Source organism: Colletotrichum navitas (genome assembly GCF_030913465.1).
Source record: "Colletotrichum navitas strain CBS 125086 chromosome Unknown LY79scaffold_29, whole genome shotgun sequence".
NCBI classification, from domain to species: domain Eukaryota; kingdom Fungi; phylum Ascomycota; class Sordariomycetes; order Glomerellales; family Glomerellaceae; genus Colletotrichum; species Colletotrichum navitas.
In genome coordinates this window covers 158,033-180,765 of record NW_026850575.1, presented here as the reverse complement: position 1 = coordinate 180,765, position 22,733 = coordinate 158,033, and the positions used below count along the sequence as shown (strand labels likewise).

General features: G+C 50.7%; 4 protein-coding genes across 4 annotated transcripts; 1 reads left to right on the top strand and 3 right to left on the bottom strand.

Moving 5' to 3' along the window:
* Nucleotides 1–1,067: 1,067 nt before the first annotated feature.
* On the bottom strand, nucleotides 1,068–2,260 carry LY79DRAFT_515304 (uncharacterized protein; the record flags this gene model as incomplete). The annotated part of the gene is made up of 6 exons (XM_060554695.1): nucleotides 1,068–1,168; nucleotides 1,223–1,293; nucleotides 1,351–1,424; nucleotides 1,479–1,510; nucleotides 1,564–2,105; nucleotides 2,163–2,260. 6 exons carry the CDS (start codon nucleotides 2,258–2,260, stop codon nucleotides 1,068–1,070), a joined length of 918 nt encoding a protein of 305 aa, XP_060414200.1.
* A 1,012-nt stretch (nucleotides 2,261–3,272) lies between these two features.
* LY79DRAFT_669694 (transmembrane protein 14C) lies at nucleotides 3,273–3,754 on the bottom strand (the record flags this gene model as incomplete). Its single annotated transcript, XM_060563681.1, has 3 exons — nucleotides 3,273–3,469; nucleotides 3,549–3,641; nucleotides 3,718–3,754. The coding sequence occupies 3 exons, from the start codon at nucleotides 3,752–3,754 to the stop codon at nucleotides 3,273–3,275; spliced, it is 327 nt and encodes a 108-aa protein (XP_060414199.1).
* Nucleotides 3,755–5,577: 1,823 nt separating this feature from the next.
* Nucleotides 5,578–6,897, top strand: LY79DRAFT_686601 (ankyrin repeat-containing domain protein; the record flags this gene model as incomplete). Its single annotated transcript, XM_060564663.1, has 2 exons — nucleotides 5,578–5,665; nucleotides 5,795–6,897. 2 exons carry the CDS (start codon nucleotides 5,578–5,580, stop codon nucleotides 6,895–6,897), a joined length of 1,191 nt encoding a protein of 396 aa, XP_060414198.1.
* A 345-nt stretch (nucleotides 6,898–7,242) lies between these two features.
* LY79DRAFT_632018 (uncharacterized protein) lies at nucleotides 7,243–22,658 on the bottom strand. The gene is made up of 3 exons (XM_060562188.1): nucleotides 22,176–22,658; nucleotides 17,443–22,145; nucleotides 7,243–17,391 (listed from the first exon to the last, which is right to left on the bottom strand). The coding sequence occupies exons 1-3, from the start codon at nucleotides 22,498–22,500 to the stop codon at nucleotides 7,543–7,545; spliced, it is 14,877 nt and encodes a 4,958-aa protein (XP_060414197.1). The 5' UTR covers nucleotides 22,501–22,658; the 3' UTR covers nucleotides 7,243–7,542.
* Nucleotides 22,659–22,733: the final 75 nt, after the last annotated feature.

Sequence of the window (22,733 nt, the reverse complement as noted above, 5' to 3'; positions counted from 1 at the left end):
GTCGATGTAGGCCATCAGTCACAACAGGTTCTGCTGTGCGACAGAGATATCGCAGCGTCGTGCTCGCCCAACATGTCCCTGAGCGAGGTTTTCCATCAGTAGTCACAGGTAGGACGCATCGTGACGTTTGCTCAGAAATCACCATCCACAACGTAACACGCTTACAGGCACAGAACGGGACGTTATTCCACAGAGTAGCACTTGCGGAAGTACATTGTGAACAGAAGAGCTATCCAGCGCAGCTGCCAAACGATTCGGTTGAACTTTCCGACTAATACATCAAGGGCTTGCCTCGAGCCTTTGGAGCGTCGTCACCAGAAGGGCCTCCCGGAATCATATGTCGACGTCGAGTGACCCTTAATAGGACACCATGCAGATACCCGTGTGCCTCGAAACAAGATTGCCTGTTCCTGGAATGTACGTCGCACAGTACTGTGACATGCTCGTTGATGGATTCCATTTGTCTTGTCCCACGCCCTGAGCCGTGTCAGGTGTAGATGAATGAACCTCGCTCGGATAACCACACTAACTGCTTTGATACAGCACGCGTCAGCTCTGGTGCCTACGTGGATTAGCAAGCATCTCCCAACGACGGAACGTTGACTGCTTAACTGGCCCAGCATGAAGCACAGCAGACAAGGCGATGTCACCGCCGGCATTGAGGCAAGACGCGACGGTCAAACTCAGTGCTTCAAAGGTAATAAATGTCTAATTATCTTTGGCTAGTAATGATAGAGTTACAATATGGAATTATCATGTAACTGCTGTGAAAAGGAATTCCTCCCCTATAACCCCCCCCCCTCCCCCCCACCCCCCAAGACCCTCATCCAGTCACAAAATTTCGATCCACATCGTGAATGGCCATACCATTCACAAGGTCCTACAATTATCGAGCAGCCTTCGTCTCTTGTTCATTCAATTCCGCGGCAACATGACACAGACCCATTGCCGCTGTCAGGGTGTAGTGCCACCGGCTTCCGATAAGAAGAGGTGTCGGTACGTCCCAATGCCAAATGGCTCGGTCTGGAGGCGGGTTGACTCGGCTCCACGCTGTTGTGCGCCGTCGTTTATTCGGCTTTCTTAGCCGTCTCACGTAGCGTCGGGGCTGTTCCGTCAGTCATGGACGTGTCTTTGTCCTCGATGTCAGCAGCCCACAAGGCAGCACCAACTGCGGAAAGACGTTAGTTGTTGTTGTTTTGAGTTTGAAACATGCCATACGTACCAGCGTTTGTGAAGGTAAAGATAACGCTGGCAAAAGGAACCATCTCGAGAGCAGTCGCGACCAGACCGAACCTATGATAAGAGTCAGTTGCAGGCTTAGAACAAACGGAGGGATGGATCTTAACGTACGCTGTGTAGGGTCCAGAGTGCTTCTGGAGCCAGTCCTTTCTTCTTGAGGATGACCAGTTCTTCAGTTGAAAATACTAGATTGATGGTGAGACGGATATTAGTATGTCATTTGAGAACAGGAAACATACGCGTCCGTGAACGGCTTGGCCTCGACTGCGAGCTGTTACAACATTAGTATCGACTAATATAGCGCGCGCATCTTGCGTAACTTACCCTGCAGGGCGATGAAGATTACGGTTCCCACGACGGGAATAAAGTTCAAGGGAAGATAGATAAGGTATCGAATCAGAGCCTTGGGGCTGTATTTCTCGAAGGGGTTCTTGAGGACCTTGCCTAGCTTCTGCATGGGGTCAGATCCTGAGCCAACCTGCCTACCTTCCCTGACAATGCCATCCTCGCCTCTGAGAAGGAGAGTGCCGTCAAAGGTGTCCAGAATGGCTTCTTGGAGTAAATAGGATCTGGATATGAAGTTGATGATGGCGGAACTCTCGCTCAGAATCAACAGAACGGTGGTGAAGACGGCTAGCGGGCCATTGACGAAGACTAGGATGGCAAGCTGTGGGACGTAGGTGAAGACGAACATGCCGGTGACGACACCAGCTGACAGCAGCAGGTAGGACCCGATGCGCGAAAGAAGGGGCTTCCAGAGTGTCCGGTGGGTTGCGAAATAGACGATACCCTTGATTGGGTACAGGTAGGCCTTGCTCTTTGCAGCATCGGTGACCAGGACTCTCGCTTTATCGTAGTCCTCCGCCCTGTTGCACCGCGGTCAGCTCAAATCGCAAAAGGGCAGCAGCATGGCGGGCACGTACAGGACTTCCTGAGCCTTGGCGTGGACGGAATCGACGACCCTATTTCTGGCTCCGGACCGGGAGGACTGCCCCTCAGAGACCGTTCGCTCGTCAGACATTGTGGGAGGTGACTCGTGGAGGCTTCTTCCAGGTGAAACGGATGTGAGTTTTACGACGTGCAGAATTGCAAGATGGAATGATGGAGAAGAAGAGGGGAAGAGCTGAGGAGAGGACTACGGCGTGGCTTGCTCAAGGCTGGCGCTTGCCTATTTATTCGGCGCCAATAATCGTGATTTGACACTTGCGTATCCGTACTTGCTGAAGGCGAGCTACCGTACGTACCTAGGTAGCTAAAGCTCCCTGGCATGCTCTAGTGATGGCTGTATGACGTAGGAGTGTGGCTGGAGCCTGGGGCGGTGGCGGCGGCCCTTGGCGCCTGCATGTGATGTGGCAGGAGCTCGGACCAACAAGCTTGTCGAGAAAGGAACTTGACATTGCTCAGTAGGCCAAGATTGGTTGCTGATGCCGATTAGGTATACTGAGGACCAGTCCAGTCTCTATTCTGTTCTGTTCTGTTCAAGTCTCACTCGTCCTTTTGATGCAGAGTCGAAGTAATTGTCTTTTTCAAATGCAAGGCGAGGATCCCGTTTGCAGGCCAACTATGTAGCTACGGCTTAGGGCTACATACAAACATACCTTTTTGGCAGCGGGCCAACCAAAAGCCCCCCCCCCGTTCGATACCCTGTCGAGTGTACGACCCCAAACCAACATGTAGTAATCGGCATCACATCACGATGAAAACTTTTCTGCGCCACACTTGCATCGCTGCATCCACGGGTACAAACACTTTGCCGTATAACGAGGTTCTTTCAAACGGAAACGAGTGATATAACATTTCTAGCCGAACGAGAATGGTAACTGCTATGGGTTGAAAACAAAAGAAAAACAGGTATCGTGAGATCTCAGTCTGCTGAGGCCCTGTTCGGAATCAAAGACTTTTGCTATTGTTTAAGAGGAAACGTGTTATTGTTGCTACGAGGCTGTTTACAATCGTTGAGAGGGGTGGGGAATTCTTCGGTTCGACATTGCTGCATGCGTGATAGGGATGCAGGGAACACTGTTGAGCGGGGTTTAGACACCAAAGCGGAACTCCCTGAACTTCTTCTGGTAATAGAACGTCGACAGCGCGCCCGCGACACTAAGACCGATGGCCGGGCGTGACTTGGCCTGCGTTGCAATCATCCTCTGAGCGCCGGCTCCCAGCAGGAGGACGCTGCTACCCAACGCCAGCTCGGCACCGTAGTCCTTGTTCTTCTTCAGAAGGTATCCTACAAGAGTCAGTCAGCGGGAGATTCTGGGCGGGCGCAGCGTGGAGCTACGCGGCAGCGTGAGACGGGAGAGCCGGACCTGCGCACGCAAAGCTGGAGCCGAGAGTCAGTCCCGCAATGAGCGAAGGCTTGGAACGCGTGCGGTAGAAGCCGAAGGTGCCGCCGCCAGCCACTGTATTCGAAGCACCGGGCGAAAGGTAAGCATGGACACGATGGAATATAGGCGGTTTCGGGGCATTGAGACTTACACAGGCCTGCCAACGTGAAAGCCGGATGCTCAGCCATATTTGCTACGAAGGATGTTTGATGCTGACCGTTGGAATAAATTCGAGGCGACTCGAGTCGCGAGCGCGCCGAAGTTAATCCAGGTTACTCTACCTACGGAGTACTCCGTATCCGTACACTACCTACCTTAGTCATGTCGAGGAGGCAATTAAGCGAGATTAGTCGTGGCCCAAGTGGAGCCGAAGCACGTGTGGGGAATGCGACGAACTGAGTGACCGGGAGGGGCCTTAACTTCCTAGAGTAAACGCCAATACTTGAGTGGATATCACCATGGGGGGTCCTATCCGGGCATCAAACTACCCTGTTCTGAGTTCGCAGCTGGCAATCAAAGTTTGATGTCAACTTCAAAAGTTCAGAACGTCTTTTGAGATGCCAAGATGCTACGAACCCAACGCTGGCCGGCTGGCTTTGACTGCCTCGTTCTGTCGTCCATGGTCTCACCAAAAAGCAGTCACAGTGTAAGAGCGGTTTCTCCTAATGGGTTTAATCTAAAAAAATAAAAAAAAATAGTGCATTCAATGGCGTAGATAACGTGTAAAACTTACTTGTGCAACCTTTCTAGGGACCGCCTTGTACCAGTACCTCAGTATAGTATAGCACCTAGGTATGCATCGATGAACGTTGTACCACTCTTTTCTCTTGCTACTGCTGACTGGGTACCACTGAACTTTACCGTTAAACCTTCTCAAACACTAAAAGGATAAGAGTTAGAGGTACTGGAGCTCACATACTATGTATATAAATGATTGGATAGACGACATGAATTATCTCTGTTGGCTTTACCCCACACCATGACTTTCTCGTAGAGATATCATAGGGTTACTCAGCAGCATTAATACCAAATCTGTGTGGAATAGTTATCCCTTGTTTCTACCAGTCATATAACTCTAGTTAAATAGCCCATGTGGACGTGAGAGAATTTGTCTCAGTCAAACGTTATCTCCGAATTCTTGTATACTTTTACGTTGGTATAATGAAAATGCAACTTGTGCCATGACCATATAACGCCCAATGATACAGCACACCTGGGATACTGAGTATGGACTGGATACTCGACCGCCGATTATTTCAAGGGGGGGCCAATGTACGTTCGGACCGAACTGACACACAAAAGTACTATACAGAATAAAACTGTTTGTATGACATTGACAGCCAAGTTTCGTCTCTAAAAGGATAATTGTGGAACTGCATTCTTTAGTTCACCCTATTTTTATCTAACATGGTACGATTATACTGTGGGCTCTCGTGGATACAAAGTTCAGTTCACGATAGTACTACTTACAACACCCTGTAGTACCTGAAATAAGGCAGTGTAGATGGTTTTTATAATCATATAGTAAAGAAATTAGATTGCTCTACCCTGGAGAACAGAGAGCGACCTGGAAGATATGTTCTACGCATAATAATCCCAGGAATCCTATGCAGTATAAGGCCACTCTAGAGACCGTTTGTTCTAGTATAATAGCGTGAACAGAGTGTTCTTCCTTGGTCATAGTAGATGAAGGGTCAGAATGTGTTGATGGTGTTGGAACACCCCGGTTCCTTGATATGTAGTTAGGAATAAATAAGAAGGTTGCCCTAAGTTCAGGGAACCCACGCAACATCACACTGCTGAAACAAAAAATACTTTTGAACGTGCTATGGTCAGCATTAGGTAGCAGCATTGCGTACGCGCCAATGGGCCTTGGTTGGCCACGAATCGACTTAACGCACACAAACAGCCTGTTGCTTCCTTATAGGATGTAGCAATATAATACAATCAGTGTACCCATCACGCCTTCAGGGCCACCTCCAAATCACCAGCAGTCTACAACACAGTAACGATGGCTATACAAGATGATGAATGGTCGCATATCACCGACATAAGCGAACGTCGCAAGGCGCAAAATCGGATCGCGCAGAGGAACTATCGTAAGTTTAATCTTCAGCAGTAAAGCCGCCTGAAGTTACTTATACCTAGATAAAGTCGAATATGGCTTGTCTTGGAAAGATTGATCAATGTGTAATCAAACAAACTGAACTGATAAGAAAGCACCATAGGCTCACGGCAGCGTATGCGTATTGAGCTTGCGGAAGCGATTTTGTTGGATCTTCCACACTTGAAGTCAGCAGCCACACAGCAGAGGTGGAACGAGTTGAGTAGCGCTAGCGGCAGCAACTCCCGATCTCGCAAGCCAGACTTCTTCGACACATCGTATCAACCAGACTCAACCGCCAGTTTATTCGGCGTACCAGGTCTAGAGGATTTCGATTCAACTAGTTCTCCCACAAATTTCGATTGCATTGCTACCGCGCAAAACTTGGTCGATGCGCCGACAACAGCGACCCAGACAACCATGTTGGCAGCATCGCCAACAGAGACCCAACATCAGACACGAATGCAACTGCCAACAGCAGATGCCTCGCCTCAAACTAAATCGTCACAAATTGAGCAGTGCTTGACACCCGCCGGCAGTCAAAGGCATAGCCATGACAGCCCGAGCGATGTATTCACATGTCTCGACGATGTCAACGTAGGCGGTCTACATACCTTCCAACCTTACGATCTTCAGCGACTGACTTTGGATTATCAGGACTCTGTCGATTCTCCTAGCCTGTCGACGGAAGCATCGAAGTCTGGCAGTGTTGCCAGCGGCTCGAGATTAAAAGAGCTTGGTCCGTCCTCATTCATTGCAGGGGCCCGCGACTCTGTTTCCATACACAATGCCACACCAGCATGCACACCACTGCTCAGCGCTGTGACGCGCGGCAACCTTGAGATCGCGCGAATGCTCATCAACAATGGATGCAAAGTGGACGCCAAAAGCCGATCAGGTAAAACCGCTCTCCATCTGGCTGTTGAGAGAGGTGACACTGCTGCGGCTCGCACATTGCTGGACCTCGGCGCCGACATCACGATACTAGATGAGTCGGGAATGAGCGTTTTCCACAGAGCAATCATCCGCGACGACATTGAACAACTACGGGGCCTATTGAAGTGGTGTGAAGAGAAAAGCCGACAGCAGCCTTTTGAGGGGCTTTTGGAGCGCTGTGTGAACATCAAGGACACACAAAACAGAACGCTAGTGCATTTGACCGTTTTCATGGAGAATGTTGAGATTCTAAAATTGTTGCTGCAGTACGGGGCGGACGTAAACGAGTAACTTAGAATAACCGGTTCATTTCAACGACACTGACACCACAGTTCATTCCCTAGTTGTGTACTTCAATTACAAATGTACGGCCGACCTAGAACATGTAATTCTTGGTTAGACAGTTCGAGTACAATTAGACATGAGCAAGACGATGAAATCGAGACAATAAGTCGACAGTTATGTGGAGAAGACATTGTGCAGGACTGGCAGAAAGCCATTCGTACGGCCAGTGAGAGGGGTGTGTTAATACTGTTGGTATCACAGGCGATCGATCGAATAGTAGCAATAGCGTATATTGACTATTGGTTGCTGAAGTTGTTGATTGATTAGCTGAAGAAGAAGAAGAAGGAGAAAGTGGCCACTGCCGTGGATCTCACCATGGTGAAGGTGAGCAACCGAGGTGGGCCACACCCTCGGAGCGGCCCCACTTCACCACCGGTTGGGCGGGCCGGTCGGTGATATCGCAACAGTTACATTTTCGTATCCGGATTCGTATCCGGATGCGCGGCGTCTAACGTTCAATCATGACTTAGCAGCTAACTCACAAAACACAAATTTACAGTTATAAGTCCACGTATGTAAAGTCAATGAACGAACATATCACAGTCCCTTTACTTCGGAAAACGGACCACTAATAATAAAGTCTCGCCGAGACTAAGCAACCATCAGTACCGTTTTAAAACCCTCCAACAAAGCATCTATCTGCTCCTTCCGAGCAGCCCTCTTGTCCCAGAAGGCAGCTATCCCAATGCAATCATCCTTAATACTGCACTCGACAGAGAAGCCGCCGGGAGGGGGCTTAGACACCTCGACCCCCTCAAAGCGCATGCCGATATCCTCGCTTGCGAAGAAAAGAGTGCCACGTGGGTGAATAGTCAATTCGAGCGGGAAGCGGCAGGCGTCGCAGGCGTCTTGACTGGCAGACTTCACAGTCCCCAGCCCAGATAACTCATAGGGCATGAGTCGTGTAAACTGGTCCTGAACCTTCTCCGAGACATCGGCAGTGCTGTTCCCACTTTCGACCCGAACCCGGATGGGGACTTTGTGGATAACCGCACCCACACAATTTTGGATACCCGGGATGGAGGCGGCACGACCGTTGACAACGTATCCAATGGTAACATCTTGAGATCGAGTCAGGGAGCCGACCACCCGGATCCATGCTGAAGCTATCGTGGCTGCCAAAGTCGTCCCTTTGACCTTTTGCGGCAGCGGAAGCTGGTAATCCGCGCGCATGTCCTTAATAGGATTGCGTACGAACAGGTAGCCAAATAGAGGAGAGTTCCCTGCTCCAGCCAGATATGATGCCCAGAATGAACGATCGGCAGTGACGTCTCTTCTTTGGATTTCTTTAATCAGCCGTCTCATGGGCAGCTGATCCACAATATGCAAGGCCTCATCTCGATATGCCTTGCACACGGAGTCCAGAAGTAGTCTCAGCGTCCACGCATCATAGAGGGCATGGTGTAATGTCCAGATGAGATGGATACCAGAATCCCCAGTTTTGTGAACAATGGATACCCTCGTGAGGGCGTCTCCAAGGCCGGTCGGGATTAGTTTGTCGCTCTTGAGCACGCTGTCCAAACTTGTTTCTGAGAACTCTTGCCAAATGAGCTTGTCAGAGAAAACGACTTGATAGAGTTGAGTCGATTCTCGCACAATTCTTGTTCGAAGAATAGGGAATGCGAGGACGCAGCGGTCAATAGCATGATGCAACCGCGTCAGATTTATCTTCTCGTCGAGGGTGAAAATCCATTGCACCACATGAGCCCCCGGGACTTGGATAGAGTCTTCCATAAAGGATTCCTGCGTATCAGTGCAGGGATATGCGTCCTCCATACGGCCAAGCTGAGTGTTATGATTGTTCGCGATCTTGGTTCTGAGAACAGCACTGTCGGCAGCCGAGATGGCTGGCTGCGGCGGTTCCGAGACTGCTTGTTGGCTGCCATTTCCAGTCTTCTGCATCTTTGAGGCCATTTCGGAGAGCTGGGGACTAGAAAACATTTGACCAACGTCAAGAGAATAGCCCTCTGATCGCAGCAGTGCTACGACACGCATGGCCAGGATGGAGTCGCCCCCGAGGCTGAAGAAGTTGTTCGATGTGCTAAGAGAATTTTCGTCCGAGATACCCAAGACGGTGCACCAGTGACGGGCAAGCACAATTTCGTTTTCGGTTTGTGGCTTCTGCACAGTGCTGTCTGCTTCAGAATATGTGGCAATTGACTTGAAACTCATTGAGCTGATCACAGCTTGCAATGCCCCGCGATCAAGCTTGCCCGAGTTCTGTGTCGGCAGCTTTGAGAGAGGGACGTAAGCATCGGGGATCATGTGGCCCGGAAGAGTCTTAGACAGACGACGTCGGAGAGTGTAAGACAATTCCTTCATGAAGTTGGCGAGGTTTGAACTGAGTTGCCTATCGCTAGCGGCATCTTTGAACATATCGTCGACTCCGAACACCGCTGCAAGAATCTGTTTATCATCGCCTCCAGGCTTGAAGATATCCACGGCCACGGTAAGCCAGTTTGGTATGTTGTGTCGGATAGCCTCTTCGATTTCAGCAAGCTCGACTCTCTGTCCACGAATCTTGACTTGAGAGTCTTTACGACCGAAGAAGCTCAGGGTACCATCGGTATTGTAGTAGACAAAGTCTCCTGTGCGGTAGACTTTGGTACCGGGAGAGCTTTGGGGTAACCATGAAGGGGCTTCGAGAAATGCTGCTCGAGTCGCCTCCTCGTTACCAAGGTAACCCCTAGCCACGCAAGGGCCGTCAACATACAGCTCTCCTATACCCCCAATTGGAGCTAACTCTGAAGACTTGAACGGGTTAACCACCCAGGCGCGGCATACCACTGGCCTACCGATGGTATTGGGAGGCGTTGATGGCGTCAGTTCTCCGGCAAGAGTGACAATGCATGCTTCTGTAGGGCCATAGCCGGCGATGAGTCGAACCTTTGGCGCCCACCGATCCACATCGCTCTGCAAAACTGCTTCGCCGCCGATCATGACCACCTTGAGACTGGGCACGGAATCCGGATCGATGATTCTGGATAGTGAAGTAGTGAACCAGGTTGTGTTGACTTGGAAGCTTTGGATAAACCCAACCAAGTCGTTCATCTTTTGGTGTTCAGAGGGAACACATACGCAGCCCCCATGAACAAGAGCGGCGAAGGTATCAAGCAGCATAACGTCGAACGTGAAGGCGCAAGATTGCAGGAATCTTGTTTCAGTGTCCAAGTCCATGCATTTTCCAAGAGCGGTGATCGATGACGAGAGAGACCCGTGCTCTACCATTACACCCTTGGGAGTTCCAGTAGTGCCCGAAGTGAAGAGAATATAAGCTAGATTGTGCGTTCCGACTGTGGGCTGCATGGTGTCAGCGACCTCGGAGAGTGCTGACACCGTATCATCATCCACCAAAACCGGTGTGCATTCTAAATCTCGGCAGCGATCGCAGTACGGACTAGATGTCAAGATAATAGTCGCACCAGTAGCCTGGATGATGTGCTGTAGTCTCTGATTTGGGCTCTTAGGATCGAGCGGCACGAAGGACCCGCCCGCTTTCCAAATTGCCAGCATCGAAACGATTGCCCATTTGGACTTATCGAACATGAACGGTGTGGTTTTCTCTGGTCCGAAATCGATTTTTTGAAGCTTCTGGGCTAAAAGTGAAGAAGCAGCGTCGAGCTCTGCATAGGTCATGGAACCATCCCAAGAGTGGATTGCGATATTGGCCGGGCTGGACTTCACTTGTCGCTCAACCAGTTCATGAATACAGGAGTCGATAGTTTCCGGGTTTTTCTTCCCCGTTGTGCTGCCGATCTCAGAGATGTGATCTTTTGAAAGCCCCGTCAAGTCACGAAGCAAAGTGTGAGGAGAAGCTGAAAACAGGTTGCACAGAAGAGTCGAGAAGGTGGAGATAATGAATGCCACATGGGTGTCTCCAACCATCTTAGGGTCGTAACTCAACGTCACGGACACATTGTCGTTGTTGTCCGACGGTGTGCACTCGAGAACCAACGCTTGAGGGAAAAACTGTGGTAATTCGACAGACACCGGCGTCAGATGGGGTGTCTTTCCAATTCCGCTGGCGGATGGAGGCTGTACGACCAACAGACTGCCAAACTGGCAACTCTGATGACATTCCGGACTGATTCGGGCAATGCCTTGAAGACCTAGTTGGGAGAAGCGGGACTCGGTAACAGAATTTCTTTGAATTTCCGCTAGAAAGTTGGAGACAGTAGACTCGTAATCCACGTTGGTGCGTGTTGGGACAGTTGCGATGGTAGGGCCGGCGACCTTTTCAATGTCGACGATATCCGTGTTCTCTCTTCCTGTAAGCACTGATCCAAACAGCGTGTCTGAATTTGCGGTGTAATGAGAAATTGTGAGTGACCAAGCAGCTCGTACAGTCGTGGCCATTGTTCCAGTGAAGCCTTGCTTCCGAGTTCTGGGAAGCGGGATTGTTTGTCTGAGAACTGCAGTGGCCAGAGGCTTGTGCGTGGAACCATGTGGTGGGCGAGGGAAAGGCGATGCTTCGAGTCCAGCCATCTTTTTCCTCCAGTAAGACTTTGCCTCATCAAGATCTATGTCAATTAAATGACTGATGAAGAGTTTGAATGGTACCGTCTGAAAGGTATCAGATCTGGCAGGATCCAGAGTAAATTGTTTCTCGACGAACTCATGAACCAACTCCAAGGACCAGCCATCATAAACGGAATGATGAGAACTGAAGGCCAGCTTAACAATTCCAGGCTTAGAAGTCGGTATGACTGCGTGATGAACCATCGGCCTACCATAACCATACGACTTTTGGACGAAGTGAAGAAAGCCCTGGACATCGGTTGCCTCATGCCAGATCGGCTCTTGCCGAACAACAACTTGCAAAGAACCATAATCATGGCTAAGAACAATTCTCGTGCGGAGTATCTCGAACTTTTTGAAAGCTGCCCTCCAAGCTTGCTGCAGTCGAGGTAGCTCTACTTCCGAGATCTCCGTGGTCTCTAGTGATATGTATGCACCAGGATTCCGCGCTGTCGCTGCCATGAGGCCCTCTTGCAGGGGTGTGCAGGGGTAGATATCTTCGACTTCTTCCTTGCTGATGCCGTAAAGAGGGATAATATGCCCGAAAATCGCATCGAGTTGCGTTGTGGATAGTAGCCCGAAGGGCTGTGGCACCGGCTTTTCTAGACCATTACTTGCGGTAACACGAGATGCCATTTCAGAAAGAATCGGAAAGGAGAAGATGTCTTCGAACATCAGACGATGCTTCGAAGATCGGGCGAGGCCGGCGAGTCTGATGGCTTTGATGGAGTTGCCGCCCAAAGCGAAAAAATGATCATCGGCGGCAATTTTCTCGGTTTCGATGTTAAGAATCTCGGCCCACCAATCTCGAAGCAGCTTCTCACGCCCAGAGAGTCTAAAACTGTCGCCATCCTTGGCGTTCGTGCGGAACAGAAGACTCTTGGTAGAGAGCTCAGAGAGATAAGCCTTGATGAAGCGGCGATCGCGTTTACCAGAGTTGGTCATAGGTAAATTCTCGACAGCAACGTAAGCCGAAGGAACCATGTACTCAGGCAGACGATTTCGGAGCTGCTGTTGCAGATAGTTGGCGGTTTTCAACAAAGATGGCTTTGAGGGGTTCATCATAGACGCACAGCCAACCCCAGAAATTCGGTCTGAATAAGGGATAGCCATGACCAAAAGTGCGGCTATGAATGGTTGGTTGCGACGCTCAGGGGAGTCAGACAGCTCAACCCCGACGTCCTTGAAAAGGGGGTTATCTGACATTATCTCTCTGACGTTCTCTTCAATTTCGCCAGTTTCGATTCGGTGACCCTGGAATTTGACCTGGTCATCTGTTCTACCAAGCAGGGTAAGGCTGCCGTCTTCGTTGTATCGGGCTAAGTCTCCAGTGTGATATATGCGCCGATCATGCTTTTTGGGGAAGCATGGTGGATTTCTTTCAAAAACCATTTCTGTTCTCTCTGGGTCTCCTAAGTAACCCCTGGCAAGAGTTGGACCCTCGATGCATAGCTCTCCTACTGCTCCGATGGGAGCCAGGGTACGCGAAAATGGACTGATCACCCACGTAGCTGCATTCATCGAAGTTCCAATGTTGGAGCTGCTGTATGCAGGTGTGATATTTCGAGCAGTGTTAAGTATGCATGTTTCTGTCGGCCCGTATGCATTGACGAGAGATACTCCAGGCCGGCTCAACCAAGGTTCAACATCCGACCGAGCTAGCTGCTCACCTCCCCACAAGATAAATCTAAGTCTCGGGACCTCGGCTGGATCAATAAGTCTGATGACTGAAGGTGTAGCAAGGATAGCGTTGACGTTTTCTCTTCTGATGTACCCGCTGATATCGTTCATTCTTTCTGACTCCGATGGCGTACAGACGCAGCCTCCCGATATTAGTGTGCCAAAGATTTCAAGGAGCATCAGGTCGAAAGTGTAACTGCAGAACTGGAAGGTCCGGGTGTTAGGCCCAAAATCGAAATGATTAGACTGGGCTACAATTGAAGAAGCGAAAGCGCGGTGTTCCATCACGACACCCTTGGGTTTACCAGTGCTGCCGGATGTGAAGAGCAGGTATGCCGCGTGCGCAGGAGTAACCCCTACATCCAGCGGGGCTTCGGTCTCTTCGGACGGCCGGAAATCGCAGATATGAAGAACTTCATCGTGCAGGTCTTCTGTCAAAGATGAGGCTCTGTCCAGCGAAGCAAGCACAAGCTTAACATCTGCCTCTTTCAGAAGGGCCCGAAGACGTGCTGGAGGGTGATTTGGATTGAGAGGCAAGAATGCGCCGCCGGCTTTGAGAACGGCGATCATCGCGAGTATCGCTCTTGCTGACTTGTCGAAGCAAAGCCCGACAAATTCGCCGGGTTTTATAAGGTTTGTGGCGATAATCTGTTTGGCTATTTGGTTTGTCCACCGATCCATCTCGGCGTAAGAAAGCGATGCATCGTGGGAGACCAAAGCAGGATGGTTCGGCTGTTCTTGAACCTTCTTCTCGATGAGATGTTGCACACAACACTCGACAACATTCAAATTGCCGCTGTTCCAACTCTCAATACGGGATAGATCTTTCTTTGAGATATTCATGACATCGGCAACGGCAGCTACGGGGCTGGCGTTGCAGATACTTTGAAGAACGTGGTCGAAGTGATACATGACGTTATTAATGAGGTCCAAATCAATGCACTCGGGGTCGAACTTTACATCAACTGAGAGCATTCCATCACCAGTGCCGAATTCAACTACCAGAGGATATGTATCCTCTGTTGTCTCGAGAGGAACCGGTGTGATTTTGATGTCCTCGAAAGGCAATCGGAGTGCTGCGTCAGGTTGCACGACCATGTAAGAGGTGAAGTTATAGGCTTCTGCAGCAGCTGAGCTGACGTTCTGAATATCTGAAAGGCCTAGATTCTGATGGGGCATGCTGTCAACGGCAACCCTCTGAACGTAGTCGAGGAAGTCTGACAGGGACTGGTCTCCTCGCACACTGAACTGCCTGGGTACAATCACTACTGTAGGTCCAACAAGCTGTTCGATGCCAGGTAAAGGAAAGTCTCTCCCAGATAGGACGCAGCCATATGTTGCTGTTGAGTCTGCTGAGTACTGCGCATTGACGATCGCCCAAGCAGCGTTGATCACAGTTGCTGAGGTCACGTTGCGAGTTGAGGCGGAAGCAGTGGCTAGGGGGAATTTGAAGCTTGTGACCGAACGGGTGACTGGCTTGTGCAACGCCGGAACCGAGGGAAACTGGATTCCTTGTCTGTCAATCGCCGTCTGCCTCCAGTAGTCTTCGGACGGCCCACGGGGCGTTGCTCGCAGCTTCTGAACGAGGGTTTGGAACTGGGGGGCAACGTCCAGCGCTTCACCGCGATAATGCTGGATAACCGTATCCCACATCAATTTCGCCGACCAACCATCGTAAATGGCGTGGTGTGCACTGAAGACGAAGTAACGGTCGTTTCCCTCCCTTACGAGTCCAAGGCGGAGCAGAGGTATTCCGTACCCAAAGGCTTTCTGTTTTTCCTGGAATATGTATTCCTGCAATGATCCGACATGAGTGCTGACTGGGATTGCGTCTCGCATGATGACAAGTAAGGCACCTTTGGGCCTAGAAACAATACGACTGCGAAGTATGCCATGGACCTCGGTTGTCTTCTCCCAGGCTCTTCGGAAGCGGATCTCATCAAGATCGACGGGGAGTTTGTAAGGGGCATGTAGCACGTACGCCTGTGCCCAAGATTGGCGGGCGGAGAGTGACATGAGAGCTTCTTGTATGGGAACAGAAGGTAGAATGTCCTCAATAGCATCCTTTGAGACATTGCACTCCTGGGATACGTCGGCGATCAGGTCGGGGATTGACTCGTAGCCTTCGAGGAGTGAGAAAGGCTCAACAACTTCCACTGCACTGGCCGTGACAACCTTGCCCATCTTTTGGGCCATATCAGCTAGAATGGGATTCGAGAAGACGTCGGAGACTGAAATCATCAAGCCCCTACGCCTCGCTTCCGTGCGCAGGCTTATAGCTACTATTGAGTCGCCTCCAAGCCTGAAGAAGTTGTCCTGGATTCCAACGGAGCTCACTTGGAGGACCTTCTTCCAAATATCAACTAGTTGGCGCTCTTCATGGGTTCTCCCCGCGTCCTTGGCGCCAGATGTAAAAGAGACGAGCTCGTCTCTAGACAACCTCCTTGTCACTCGTTGGAGAGCCTGTCTATCAAGCTTACCAGAAGTGTTTATTGGGAGTTTCTTCACGGGAATGAAGACGTGTGGACTCATGTAGCGCGGAAGCGATGATGCTGTCTCGAAAATCTGCTTAACGAGGCTGTGAAACTTCCTCAGGGCAGATGGATCCGTTGCGATGAAATCATCTGCATCCTTTGGTGAGGTATTATCGGTTCCGACTTGGATGAAAGCCGCCAGAAGGTCCTGCTCGCCGCCACTGGAACGCTTGAGGAGATCGACAACAATTGGACCGGCTGTGGGCGGTACACTGCTGCGAAGCGAATGCTCAATCTCGCCAATCTCAACCCGTTGACCGTTTATCTTCAACTGGGTGTCCTTTCGACCAATGAAGTTTATGGTTCCGTCTGAGTTATATCTTACAAGGTCTCCGGTTTTGTACAGACGATTGGTGCGAGGATGAGGTCCATTCTTGAGCCAAGAGGGAGCATCGATAAATACTTCCGCTGTCTTTTCCGGCCTCTTGAGATATCCTCGAGCGAGGATCGGGCCTTCGATCAAGAGCTCTCCGACAGAGCCAATGGGGCGAAGCCGTTCGTGGTCATTCTCGTCCACAACCCAAGTGACACAGCGATAACCGCGGCCAATGTTGGAGGCGTTTGTATTCCGAGCAACATTCTTGTTGACGACACAAGCGACGCTGCACTCGCTGGGGCCGTAGATATTGAGAAGTTTCAACCGATCAACCCAGGCATCGACTTGAGACGCAGGTAGTGGCTCGCCCGCCATAAGGAGGACGGTCAGTGTTGGCACGGTGTCGGGATCAATAAGAGATGCGAACGACGGCGTCCAGCCAGCCCACGTTGCTCGGCTCTTGGAGATGAAATTAGAGATCTCCGCATTCAAGTCTTCTTCGGAAGGAATACAGATGCATCCTCCCACGAGCAAGGTAGTCATGATATCGCCGACACAGGCGTCGAAGCTGTATGCCCAGAACTGCAATGATCTTGTTTCTGGTCCGACTTCAATTGCCCATGCATGCTCCTTAAAGCCAGTACAGTAGGCACGGTGGGACGTGATGGAGCCTTTCGGTGCGCCTGTTGTTCCCGAGGTGAAGACCACGTACATGGCATTGTCGGGGGTCACCTCCGGGCAGACAGGTCGAGTTGGATCCGCCGGCGGAAGTGCATGTGCGAATTCCGAATCGACTACGACGACCATGTCCCTGATCGCCTCGAACTTGGGTCTAGTAAGGGGTGAACAGAGAAGAACCTCGGCCTCAACTTCTTCGGCAATGGACATAACACGGACGTTCGGATGAGCAGGATCGAGCATTACGAAACACGCGCCAGCTCGTAAGACTGCGAGCATCGAGACGATGGCCCACTTCGATTTCTCGAAGCACAGAGGGACTATCTTCTCTGGCCCAATGCCGAGACTCTTGATATGATGAGCCAAATTTCTGGAAAGGTCGTCCAGTTCTCGGTAGGACATGGATCCGTCCCAGCTGAAAATGGCTTCCTTGTTTGGATGCTCCTTCATAGTTTGCTCCACGAAGTGATGGACGCACTTCTCAACCGGCTCAATGCAAACCTTGTTCCATTCCCACAGTTGTCGCAGATCATGGGAGCTGAGAGTGGAGATCTCATCTGGGGTTCGCGAAGGGTCTTGTAGTACCTCCGTGAGAATATGATTGATTGTTGCGGCTATATTGGTGGCATGACCGTGGCTGATTAAAGATGTGTGATAGTTAATGGAAATCCGGGTTGCATCTTCGCCACTCTCTACAATAAGAGCGAGTTCAAACTATTTATATGTTAGCTGGAGGCTCATATAAATGCAGGATGGATAGCACACTTCTGTTGGATCCTTTATCGACTTCTCTTCAAAAAACAGGCATGCCCCTTGCTGGACTCGTTCGTCTACTAGAGGCATGAAAGAGATGCCCGCGTTGAACAAGGCACCGCCTGTAATACCAATGGCCTTTTGGATTTCGGCCAACGAGCTTGCCGGATGCGCTGCACCATTAATCGAGTCTTCCTGCAACTTCCTCAACAATTCTGTCATAGCCCTAGGCTGCGTAAAATCGATAACGCAAAGGAGCATGGAAATGAATGGACCAACTTCCCCCTCAATGCCAGCAACGGGCACGCCCCGCCCCGTGCCTAGATAGCCGGTGACGGTTTGATTGCTGTTGGTGTAAAAACGAAGTACAATAAGCCAGACCAGCTGCATGACGACAGGAAATGTAACCCCCAGCTCGGCAACCTTGTCTTGAAGCTGTTTGTGGGTGATGTCAAGTGAAACCAGGGCTGTCTTTCGCTCATGTTCTTCGTTGGTGATGTCAAGAAGAGGAGGGAAAATGCAAGGCTCAGTTCCCGTAAGGTACTGCTTCCAGTAGGATGTGCTCTCATCTCTGAGCTTTGGGTCACGGATGTAGCGGATAAAATCTGCGTACGGCGAATTCCACTTAGTAGCCAGCCTTCCTTCATAAGCCAACGACAGGTCGTGTAATATATTAATGAAAGACAGGCCGTCACAGACGATATGATTGATCTCAAATCTCATGAATACGCAATCGTCCTCGGTGGAGCAGATCAGTAACCTATGGGGAGGCTCTGTACGCCCCAGACCCTTTGGCTTGTCTGGGTAGTTGGCCAGGACCTCGAGTGCTTCTTTGGCATCCCTCGCGTGGATCCGCTCACACTGCGGATCGTGGTTCTTGAGAATAACCTGATCGAGTATGCCAATAGTTGCCGGGGTCTCGATGAAAACAGCCCTGAGTGCGGTATGATGAGAGACGATGCTGCGCCACGCTTCTTCAAGACGGCTCGGATCAACTTTGGCGCCATTAGTGGAGGTAACCTGCCATAAAATATCGACTTCGTAGAAGTTTTCGTCTCGAGCCTGACTTATAGCGAGAGACTCCTGCATGGGAGTGCAAGGACACACCCTCTCGACATCTTCCAAGCTACGGATGCCCGGAATCCGTCTTATCGTGTCCGTCATGGTTTCAAGCTCAGAGTAAGAAATTTCAAACTGATCAAGGTCGCTCAAAGTCAATCGTCGTGATGAGGAACTTAAGGTGGTAGTGATCTGTTCGATAGCTCGGGGGATGCCGGCTAACCAGAGCTCAATCCTGCTTTGGTGCCGCAGCTTGGAGTTCCACGCAAAAGTGAATTGCAAGCAATCATCAAGGATGCTTGCAGCAATCTCGAAGAGACAGAACCGTTGAAGCGACGGATTCATGTCGTCTAATGTCTCTCCGGCCGCCCAAGCTTCTCGCTGAAGTAAAGAACCTTCCTTTTCCAATAGTTGGTATCGACCCTCGTAGTTGAAGACGATTTCGGCCGGGAATTGCTCTTCAAAAGCCTGACGGCCCTCACCTGTTAGGATGGAAGTGCTGAAATATTCAAACCCATTGTTGGGAGTCCGCTTTCTAACGTCTTTAACCTTCATGACGAGATCTAGTATGTCTTTAACGTCGGCCACGCAGATGGGGTACATTGTAGTGAACCAGCCGACTGTCCGCGAAAGGTCAATCGCATCATTCCAAGGCTCCCTGCCGTGGGCCTCGGTAAAAATCGCCGGTAGTTGAGTTTCAGGGAACGCGATGCCAAACGAAAGAAACAGAGCCGCTATAAGGATGTCGATTGGTTCTGTCTGAAGAGCGTGATGACAATTGTACAAGACGTCGTTGGTGATATCCGAGCTGACAGAGAAACTCTTCTCGCATACATCAGCGTAGATGTTCTTTTTCTTCTCAATGCCCCAGAAGGCAAAGTTGGATGCGGGAACGGGCTGCGGAAGCAAACGATCCCTAGGTATGGTGTGGGCGAAGTCTCTTTGCTGGTTGACCCAGGCAAGAAACGGGAACGAGGTAACGAACGTCGGTTGAGACTCTGTCAGCGCTGTTTCGAGCTCTTCTAATATGATTCTCCAAGACACAAGGTCTACCACAAGATGGTGGATGACGAGAAACAAGTATTGGGTCCCGCCGTTCTCGTACATCCTGGCACGGACCATGGGTCCATATTCGATTGACAAAGATAATCTGGACTTGCGCATCAACTCCGTCCGGAGATCAGGGTTTGTATCCATGTGATACTCGAATCCATACGATGCATCGATATCCTCGGTGATGTATTGCACCCATCGGCCGTGTGCCTCTTGCTCGAATCTGGCTCTAAGCATGGGGTGCCTTGCCACAATGTCAGCGATCGCTTTGTCGACCACTCGCGGATCCTTTTGTGCCCCCAATTTCAGCGTAACACTTTGATGAAAGTGGTTTTTAGCGCTATCTGTTCCGGAGGTTTCGAGAAACAGCTGCTGAATGGGGGATGTAGGAAACCGCTCGCCGGCACGGCTTGTTGGAAGAGACTGACGAACATCAAGATCTCCAACTCTCGACGCAGCTTCCCTCAACGATGAAGAGGACAGGAGGTCCTTGATACGCAATAACTTGCCGTCAAGCCTGAGGGTGGACACAACTTTCATCGCCGTGATTGAGTCACCCCCAAGAGCGACAAAAGACTTGCCGACATTCACTCTATTGAGAGGAATATTGAGTACGTCACTGCAGATCCTCCGCAGCATCTCGCTAACTTCGTTCGCTTCGCCGACCTCAGGAACAGCATCTTTACCGAAGAGAAAAGTAGAGCTTTCAGATCCAAGTGTCTCTATCTTCCTCAAAAGAGTGGTCCGGTCGAGCTTTCCGTTACGAAGAAGAGGTAATGAATGGATCTGCAGCCACAAAGAGGGCACCATATAAGATGCCACGGCTTGAAGTAGTTGTGCCTTAGCCTCGGAAACAAATACATCGTCGCAAGGGTGAAAAGTATCTCCATCGCCGTTGGTGACAGTTGAATTGTAGCCTGTGACAACAACTGCTGTAAGACGTCCGGCCAAAGGTCCACACTTGGGTAAAACAACCGCCGAGTCTAGTATTGAAGTGTTTCTTCGTAAATGATGCTCAATATCCAAAAGTTCAACACGTTGACCTCCAAGCTTGACTTGGGCATCTAATCGCCCAACGCACTCCAAGGAACCGTCAGATAGGTATCTAGCCAAGTCGCCGGTCTTGTAAAACCTCCTGTGGAGCGTCGCGTCGGGAATGTCAAGTTGTGCCCAGCTTGGGTTGACGATGAAGCTCTCAGCTGTCTTATCTGGGTCATTGAGATAACCAAGGGCTAGTGTTGGGCTTTCAATGACAAGTTCGCCGACAGCGCCCACTGGTACGAGCTGGCCTCTGCTGGTATCAACAATCCAAGTCCTTGTGTTAAGGCCACGACCAATAGATCTCGCATGACCAACGAGAAGCCTTCGGGTTACAGTCGCAACAAACGTCGCTTCTGCTGGGCCGTAGCCGTCGTATACTTGGACACCCGCATCGATCCAGGGCCGGGTGTCTGGCTCCCTCACTAACTCGCCGCCTAACAAGACAGTTTTCATATCAGGCAGCGTAGTCGGATCCAGTAAGCGTGCCATAGTAGGCGTAAAGATTGCAAAGGTTACGTGTGCCTCTTGCATGTAGTCTTGGAGGCGATCAACCCTATCAGACTCGGAGGGGATGCAGAGGCAAGCCCCTGCGAGGAGACTTAGGACCATTTCGGTGATACTCATATCGAAGGCGTAGGAACAGAAATGGAGGACGCGCGAGTTACTTTTGATCTCCAAAAACTTCAAGTCTTCTGCTGTCGTGTAGATGCTGGAATGGGTCAGGACAACGCCTTTGGGAGTGCCGGTGCTGCCCGACGTGAAGACGACGCATGCAGCATCGTCGGGATGGGTCTTCGGCCAATTCTGCCCGCCATTGTCATGAAAGCCATTGGAGACAGCAGCCTGAATGGGAACTTGCACAACGTTCACGCCGAGATCACCTAGTATGGCTGCTGTTGCTGAGTCGGCGAGCGCATGATTCGCGCCTGTTTTTTCGATTATTTGTTTTATTCTTTCAGCCGGCAGTCTATAGTCGAGTAAGACGCATGCAGCTCCGGCTTTCAAGACTGCTAGCCACGACACAATAGCCCACAGCGACTTTCCAAAGCTCAGGAGTACAAAAGATCTAGGAGAGACGCCTTCCTGAATCAGCTGCTTTCCGAGGTAGTTGGATGCATCCTCCAAGCCCTTGAAACTCAGGTGCCCGTCCCATGCATCTATCGCCTTGGCTTCGGGCCTTTGCCTGGCCACTTGGGTAAATGCTTCATGTAGCAGGCATTCCGACCGAGAAAGTCGCATGTCGTTCCATTTTTTTATTTGATCCTGGTCTCTCTTGCTTAGAAGCACGTCACGTATGAGCTTGTTGTCGGACCTGGTAAGCTCATCCATGAGATGGCTCAGGGTGGCAGCCAGGTTTTGAGCCTCGGCCTGGGACATAAAAGACAGGCGGAACAAGACGAGGCACTCGGACAAGTGATTCCCGTTGACCAAGCCTTGCACGGCCAGCTGGGTTTCGTTTGATATACCGGTGCCTACGGTCTGGAATCCACTGGTCTTCGGGTGTTCGTCCCCGTTGGAAAGTGCCAAGGTCAGCCGCACCACAGTGTTGTAGAGTGAATGGACTCGATCCGTCTCTGTGGTTCCAGCGCCACTGCCGCCATTTTCTCTGTCGTAGACCGAAGAGACGTCCGATTGAGCAATAATATCCGATAAAGTATCCTGTCGGTCAAGGATGTATGTTTTCATAACAGTCTGGCCACGTTCGTTGACTGAGCCAAAGGAAATGCCATTCTGGCCGGTGTATAGATGCAGTACCAAGCACCACGCAGCATTCAGGAGTGTTGCTGCTGGGATATCAGACTGCTTCACTCGGTGGATGTCGATTGGGATCCTCTCGGACGATATTTCGGGAGAGTGTTGCTGACCACCTGCAAAAGCCGGCAGGTGGCACAATATCGGGCTTTCGGTCTGTTTCATGGTTGCGGATCTTCGTTGAAATTCGGGACAGCCCCTGGTGGTAGGGAACTGGTTCGACTGCTCGCATAGAGCGAAATTAACCAAAGCTAAAATGTGTTTGTTTCCTCTGCTACAACCGGGAGCATTCGGCGTATACTGCTTATTACATTACACATTACACACAACTCTACTGGTTCCTATGGTAGGGCCGCTTGGTTATCCACGGACCAAGCCTTGGGGTCTTTGGTTCGGAT